Source organism: Tubulanus polymorphus, chromosome 4 (assembly GCF_964204645.1).
Source record: "Tubulanus polymorphus chromosome 4, tnTubPoly1.2, whole genome shotgun sequence".
In the NCBI taxonomy this organism is placed as follows: domain Eukaryota; kingdom Metazoa; phylum Nemertea; class Palaeonemertea; order Tubulaniformes; family Tubulanidae; genus Tubulanus; species Tubulanus polymorphus.
Window position 1 is genome coordinate 20,569,968 of NC_134028.1, and position 7,586 is coordinate 20,577,553.

The 7,586-nt window shown below is 36.8% G+C and overlaps 2 protein-coding genes across 2 annotated transcripts; one reads left to right on the plus strand and one right to left on the minus strand.

Annotated features, from left to right (window-relative positions):
* Window positions 1–296: 296 nt before the first annotated feature.
* On the minus strand, window positions 297–2,344 carry LOC141904404 (S-methylmethionine--homocysteine S-methyltransferase BHMT2-like). Its single transcript, XM_074792989.1, has 8 exons — window positions 2,131–2,344; window positions 1,777–1,889; window positions 1,471–1,662; window positions 1,195–1,342; window positions 889–1,071; window positions 678–808; window positions 484–581; window positions 297–387 (listed from the first exon to the last, which is right to left on the minus strand). Exons 1-8 carry the CDS (start codon window positions 2,273–2,275, stop codon window positions 297–299), a joined length of 1,101 nt encoding a protein of 366 aa, XP_074649090.1. The 5' UTR covers window positions 2,276–2,344.
* A 2,194-nt stretch (window positions 2,345–4,538) lies between these two features.
* Window positions 4,539–6,549, plus strand: LOC141904405 (BMP-binding endothelial regulator protein-like). The gene is made up of 4 exons (XM_074792990.1): window positions 4,539–4,667; window positions 4,888–4,992; window positions 5,322–6,043; window positions 6,258–6,549. Exons 1-4 carry the CDS (start codon window positions 4,539–4,541, stop codon window positions 6,547–6,549), a joined length of 1,248 nt encoding a protein of 415 aa, XP_074649091.1.
* The last annotated feature ends 1,037 nt before the right edge of the window (window positions 6,550–7,586 follow it).

Genomic DNA, 7,586 nt, shown 5'->3' on the forward strand with positions numbered 1-7,586 from the left:
TATTCAACACTTTGTACATTTTCATTCTATACAAACCTATGTTAATGTGTAATATGTGAAACTTTTTTTTTCTTTTCGCCTGTTAATTACTTGTGTGCATGATGTGTGAGTGTGATGAATGTGGTGTGGATGCTTCTGGGTGATACGGCTTAGATAGACTGTTTCAGTCTCTCCGTGTAGCCCCATTATCCTGTTACATTTTTCTTCGTCTAATCATACTTATTATATCGTTCAATAATGTAACATCGTAATGAAAATAAATTTCAATTTCAATATATTGACGTAATGGGCCTGTATTAATGAATAAGTTCCTTTTCTGAGTTGTAAGCAGCGCTGTTTGGACGACCGGTTTTAGGGATTAGATTCATCCAATAATCTCTACCGTGTCTGCAATAAATAAAAGAGCATGATATATAAAGCGATGCTTCCGCGCAATATGGATACTGGTATAAAAACGTCAGGATTATCCGGCTATCGGTTTACTTTTGACGATCATATTCATGTACACTCTGTCCATATCCAGCCGCGAATGGTAAATTATGATCTTTTCCGGGTTGTCTGAATCCTCGTTCCTCGGATAACTGTAATCAATATAATTATAATGTTAATTATCATGCGAATGGATTTCTCAATGTGATTTGGATATCGAAATGCAATGCAACATTTTGTGTACAAACTTCTTCAGCCATTTCACGAATATGATAACTCTCGAATCCGCAACATCCTCCGATGTATCTCACTCCAAGTTCATAAGCTCTACGGGCATAATCTCTACATTCCCAACGAGTAAGAATGCGTGGTTCCATCGCTGAAAATGAAAAAAGCATCTAAATACACAGGTATTAGCTATTTCAATGTCGAGACGATCGAAATGTTATTTCAGCTCACCTAACATACACTCGGGTAAATGAGAATATCCTAGATACTCAGTTTCAGGAGAAAGGAATCCGATTGGCTGCATCATCAGAAATGGAGATAAACCAGCTTCATTCAGGGCATCTTTCATCAATTTCATCGTTTTCAGTTGCGCGTTATGATCAAACTGGCAATTTAAACCCACAATATCGGCCCCTGGGTGATTGAAAACAAACACATACGATTATGATTTAATAATCTTTGCACGACATTGAAACATTTTTGAAAAATAACGAATATTAAGAGGGATGTTTCTTGAGTGGAGGCATGATTTTACACCTCGTTTAGCCATTCTAACTGCACACTCTCCTGCACTGATTCCATCCATACACCCAACTGGGCCTATTCTCATCGTACACGCTATAGGTTTGTTGTATTTCTTCATGACATCAATCGCCCACTCCATCTCTTCGATTGAACAGAAATACTGGATTCGAAAAATACATGTATACATTCGACAATACAGTGCTACACAAATGTTCGATTTGTTGATAGTGAAATTCCAATGTAAAATACCAATGAATATCATCCTAGTCTTGAATAACAGATGCTTACCTCCGCTATAAAGAAATCGACATCCTTTTCTTTGAACACTTGGCATTGCTTTTCGAATTCTGCTTGAACTGCTGCCTTCCCTTTTCCAGCTGTATATGTCGGTGTAGGCGACAAACCTCCGCAAACTAGTAGATTGTATGATGTGGCAACATTACGTGCAAGATCGCACGCCGCGTGGTTTATTTCAGAGGTCTAAGATAAATACATTATAAATATGTACATCATTACCAAAGCACTAACCATTCAGTACAATTTGTATGACTGAATAGTTGAATAAGAGTGAGATAGATAAAGACCACAACCTACGTTATAATTTTTGGCCGACTCACTACATTGAAGCATTCCATCCGTCGCGTGAATGGTGAATGCTTGAATTACATCAGCTCCAGCTCGAGCAAATTCTTTATGTAAACCACTGACTGAAAAATGGCAAATTAATGATTTTTCTTTTATCGGCGAATCCCAGTTTTGACTTGAAGATAACCCAACGGGTATTTTATAGGACTTTTTTCCTGGCAGATGCCTCGTAGTTCGTCATTGTTTAAATTCAAAATGATGCCCACAAAACTATAGATTTTTTTGCAGGCAGGAAGGTGTGCTAAAATTGATCGGGTAAAGTTGGGCTGTGAATAGAATAAGTCACAAACATGTAAAACCTACCGGCGTCAGGATGTTCTAGAACGCATTCAGGAGTATACAGCCCAGCAGTCACATATCCTCTTTTTTCGAATGTATTCATGTAACTACCGTCGCCAATGATTATGCGTTTTGCTAATATCTCCAGTATATTCGGTTTAGCTGCCATATCTAGTATTTTGCAAATAAGGCCACCTTGAATCGTTTAACGTTTGACAAAGATTTCCAAACTGGCCTATGAATTTTACAGAAAACACATTTTACTATTAGGTCAACCATCGTTGTCCCATTTGATGGTTATAGAAATTGATTGCCTTGATATACATGTCACGCGTATATTCTGTTGTTGTTGTATGAGGTTCCGTCTAGGCAACTTGAATGAGAGTTTTGATGTATATCAAATCATTAACTGGACCGTTGCCATTGGGAAATAGATTTCCCCCAAAAGTTGCACCTGTTCACGGTGACGAATATCCGCGATATCATAAGCTGAGATCCTGCCCTTTCTGATGATATCGACGAACACTATCAAGTCCATTCAATTTGCTTGATCATGTACAGAGGTTTATTAAGGTTTTTATTGGTTCATACGAAATTCCTGGATGCTGCGGGGACCTGCTGTTTGAGGGATGATTTCTCAAGGATTCTAGATTTTGGCAATTTGGTCGGAAGCCTTCATGAGTTGATAATTATATAATGTGTTTTTGTACGATATAAATTAGTTGCATCATATCTATAGAACTAATTACTGGATGTAATTAATCTATACCGCTGTTAATTCGTTGCTGATTTCAATATGTCAATTAGATCTTAATCGATTTACTCAATTACAATAATTAGAACAGCATTGAATTAGTTTACCTTCACAGAAGTCGAAAACGTGTAATTAAGTAATTAATGTCAGTCGCCAGTGTTTTATTAATGAGATGTGCTCCTCTCTCACGTGTCGGGTTTGAGTGACAGATGATCCCGGTATAAAACAATCCGATGCGACATCAACAAATCAGTTCAGCCAATGACTAGTCATCATCATCACTTTCATTGGATTAGCGGATAATCAGTAAGCGCGGGATTAACGAATTAACATTCAATCGATGATTTACGGATTACCACTCATAGGATTTAAAGATTACAATGGATTATTACGCCTTTAAAACGATTGTGTTGATTTCAGTAATCTATTTAGTAACGGGTAAGTCTTCATATCTTATCGATAATGACAATAAAGTTATTAAATTATCCGATGATAAATGATAATATTGAAATGTTGTTTTTCATCAATTAAAGGTTGTAAATATCGGAATAAAGAATATAAAAGTGGAGCTGAATGGATTGACGAAAAAGATCCCTGTAAACAGCACTCGTGTTCGGTAAGTAAATTGAATCTGGATTTCTCAAATAATATGTCACGTCTGAAATAAACTGCTGCTGCTGCTGCTGCTGCTGCTGCTGCTGCTGCTGCTGCTGCTGCTGCTGCTGCTGCTGCTGCTGCTGCTGCTGCTGCTGCTGCTGCTGCTGCTGCTGCTGCTGCTGCTGCTGCTGCTGCTGCTGATAGCTACGACCCAGTCCCATCTGCGTTAGAATCTAATTCATTAAACTTACAGAAAAAAATCTCATTCTAACTCACTGGATCCTGATTGTTTTACATTATCAAAGCAATGGTTTAATGTTTCATGATATTTTTTTCAGTCCGGTGTTCTGACTCTAAGTAAAGTACAATGTCGCGCGGGATGTCGTGAACAGATATATAAACCGGGTCAATGTTGTCCGGCCTGTAGCAGCGAGAAAGAGAACACTAAAGGATGTGTTCTGAATGGAATAACCGTCGAAGATGGGAAATCAATGACAAAACCCGGTGAAAAGTGCACAACATGTAAATGCCAGGTATAAATGAATAATCATGTTTAGTTCTAAAACTTTTAAGCAATTCATACGTATTTCAATCATATACACACGTTCAATTTCATATAATATAAATATCATTGTTTTCGATGTGTTTCAGTCGGGTGAATTGACGTGTATTCGGAAAGTTTGCCCAGTTCTAAATTGTCCGCAAAAATATCAAGTACACGAAGAAAATGTGTGCTGTCTAATTTGTAAAGGTAACTAATCTTTTAAGATGTCCAGGTTTGAGTCCTGGCCCGGTGGCATAATTATGTTTGGTCACAACTTCACCTCTTATATACCCTCTCTGAATTAATTAGGAGGAAAGAAACTTCGATCACTAACGAATTAGAGGGCTCAACGGGTTGAGGCATAAACAACATAAGTTCTTGTCGTTTAATCTACAATATTTGATTTTTCTTGCAGGTAAAGAAGCCGTATCGGTCAGTTCTATTCACGGCAGTTGTTTATTTCGTGGTCATCTTCATCAAGAAAATCGACATTTCATGCCGGATAAATGCACGAAATGTTCTTGTTACAAGGGCGGGATGCAGTGTTATCGTAAATCGTGTCGAGATCTGAATTGCCCGAAACAATTCTTGGTCTACGATAAGAAATCGTGTTGTCCGATATGTAAGCGTCCGGCTGGATGTGCATACAAAGGCAAAATGTACAAGGTAAATATCTGACTTTGAGTTAAAAGAGCACATGACTCTTATTGTGAACATATATTCTAATAACCGTAGGATAAGCATAGATGAAATATCCCTGTACATTGTAGTATATTTTTTCATAAAAGAGGAAGAAACTGTCTTTTTAAATTTTAATTAAATCTTTATCTTTAATGCTAATCTGTCCTTTATTCCAACCTTGAACTCAGTAGTATTCTATTTATAGATTGATCAGATCTGGAAGGATGGATCCTGTACTGATTGTAGTTGTAAAGATGGAAAAGTCACCTGCCAAGAAATAACGTGTGGTTCAACTCCTAAATGTTCACAGGTAAATATCTTAGTTTTCATGTCTGAAACTCTGGTACAATTGAGGAATTAATATTAAGATCATTATTGATTGAAAAAACCAATAATTATTGTTCTATCATTTCTTGAGTGAATACCTACTCGATGTTTCGACCATATCCTAATACTTGTTTGCAGGGATACTTTCGGGCTGTTTTTATTCTAAATGTGGGGGTTTATTTTAGTTTGATATGTTTTGTTGCTGCCCGTCATCCATTCTTGGAGGGTTTTTCGTTGGCATTTAAATCATTTCATATTTTAGTGAAATCATGAAACTTATATACAATACATTACATCTTTTCATTTTTTCAGAAATCTATTCTCTATCGGTCTGAAGGAGAATGTAGCCCTCTATGTGTCGCGGCTCATAGTATCTGTTCAGTTACTAACTCGAACAAGGATTATCTATCGTGCGCTTCGTTTGACGGGTTCAATTACAACTTCGGCGGAACTTGTCGCTACACTTTACTTAAAGACGTCGCAGATCGTCGGATTAACATCCGCGTCAAGAATGAGTATCATCCGTATCCGACTGTCAGAACTAAAATCGTTACAATCATCGTATCTTCGTTATCTATCGGGCTTCATCGAGATCTGGATATCAGAGTGAATCGTAGTAAAATCGCTGTTCCGTTCAAACATGAAAACTTTACTATCGAAGTCGTCAAAAACGCGACAGTGGTCGTGAATATGATAAACGGATTCAGATTAACCTGGAGTAAACAAGGCGATATCAATGTTTACGTAACTGCGAGTAAGCAGAACAAATTAGGCGGTCTTTGCGGTAATTTCAATCAAGTCGTAAAAGACGATAGTAAAATGAAAATCAAGCAGGAAATTGTCTCAGACTCGGAGGTTTTCGCCAAGTCGTGGCGAGTCGGTGGTAAATGTAACTGCGACGAACCGTTTAATAGTAGAAAGTCGTCGTGTAAAACTGTGGATCAGCGAGTTCGCGCTCATCAGAAATGTGCTGTCTTAAAGAGTCCGGCGTTCAAAAAATGCCACAAGAAAGTCCCCGTCCAACCATTCCTCAGGTAAATATCAACTTCTTTAGCAAAGAAACCATTACGCGTTGGGGAATAGGTGGTTCACGAAAAAAGAATTTGTAAAATTCACGGCCGAATTAACCAGTTTCCTCAGTTGGCTGGTACCGAATAAGGAACAGTCCATATCTCATAGAAACAAGTTACGAAACTCATAAAATGAAAAACTAGTTTAATAATTATTTGTTATCTATTTTATTTTCAGGGCTTGCACTGATAACGTTTGCGAATGTCCTTCGGGTAAAAACTGCGAATGCGCCATCGTGAAGTTTTACGTGAAAGAATGCGCCGAGCACAACATACATCTCAAACTACCTAAACAATCTCAATGTGACCATTCTACTCGGCAGAAACAACATGACTCTTACTCTTCAAAGAAGAAGAAGAACTTGAAGAAACAAAACAAGCAGAAAAGAAGAGGAAAAATGCCGTTGTTGTTACGATCATTAGGAGGTGTCGTAATTGGTGATGAGTTCGAGAACGCCATATTGGATTAGAACGGGCGAGATCCTACATAATGATAAAACCTGTTCTGAAAAAATGTTGACTTTAAGATTAGTAAAAAAATTCAGAAAGATTTAGTGAAAAAAATGTTTGTGTCTAGTGGAAAAATTATTGATATGATAATTGATTCTTGGTGTTCTTTTTTCTGTTGCTGCTGCTGCTGTTGTTGATGTTGTTGTTAATTAAACTTTTTATTTCAGAGTTTTTGCCATTTAAGGATTTATAGTCATTTCGTAGAAAATGTAGAATATTTCTATATTTTTTTTGGCATTGTTTTCAATGTCTTTATCTCTAACATTGCTCAACATATATATATACTGTACGATTTTGTTATCATATTGCGACTTTGTTTTGCAGGTTGCAATTAGTATGTTTTTGTAAATTTTTGTATTTTTATATAATTCTTTAACTCAAATTCAATGTCTTGACGTTTGTAATGTTACAACTTTTATATACTGTGCTCTAATAATGAATTTAGATTGTATTGATTTGTTACTAAAATATCTGGTTTTTTCAGGATAATGTAAATAATCGTATGTTTTTATAACATTTGTTTGAAATAAAACATTTGATATCATTTATAAACAATTTGTCGTCAAACTTCACTTATCCGCAATATCAGCATCGTGTCTTGAGTAGGGTGGTGATACTCGAACATCCCCGGGCGCGGTCGCAAAAAGGGAATTGTAGAAATTTTAACTAGTTTTTTCTTTTGAAAGGCAAATCAAAATATAAGTGGAACACAGCGAACTTCACGGGACCAGAAAATATGTTCATTATAACCGATAGTTATAACTAGTATGAAATCGATAACATTCTCTTACTTGGAACGGAATTCTTCATATTTTTGTTGTCAACCGAGTTCGAAATAACGAGGTTCCACTGTATTTCTGAATGCATTTTACCAGCCTTTGCCCCTAAAAACTTTAGAAATCAAATCATGAAAATAATGTTCAAGTTCGATCTCCTGCTGTGTATGCCTGTTTAACCAAACAATTCTCATCGATGAGCAGGGGTTTTATTACAGGGA

Coding starts and splice junctions, on each gene's coding strand:
- LOC141904404 (XM_074792989.1), bottom strand. CDS start 2,275: ATGGCAGCTAAACCGAATATACTGGAGATATTAGCAAAACGCATAATC. Junction 1,890..2,130: donor TCTAGAACATCCTGACGCCG/GTAGGTTTTACA, acceptor GCCATTTTTCAG/TCAGTGGTTTACATAAAGAA. Junction 582..677: donor TTCGTGAAATGGCTGAAGAA/GTTTGTACACAA, acceptor TATTGATTACAG/TTATCCGAGGAACGAGGATT.
- LOC141904405 (XM_074792990.1), top strand. CDS start 4,539: ATGCAGTGTTATCGTAAATCGTGTCGAGATCTGAATTGCCCGAAACAA. Junction 4,668..4,887: donor ACAAAGGCAAAATGTACAAG/GTAAATATCTGA, acceptor TTCTATTTATAG/ATTGATCAGATCTGGAAGGA. Junction 6,044..6,257: donor CCCGTCCAACCATTCCTCAG/GTAAATATCAAC, acceptor TTTTATTTTCAG/GGCTTGCACTGATAACGTTT.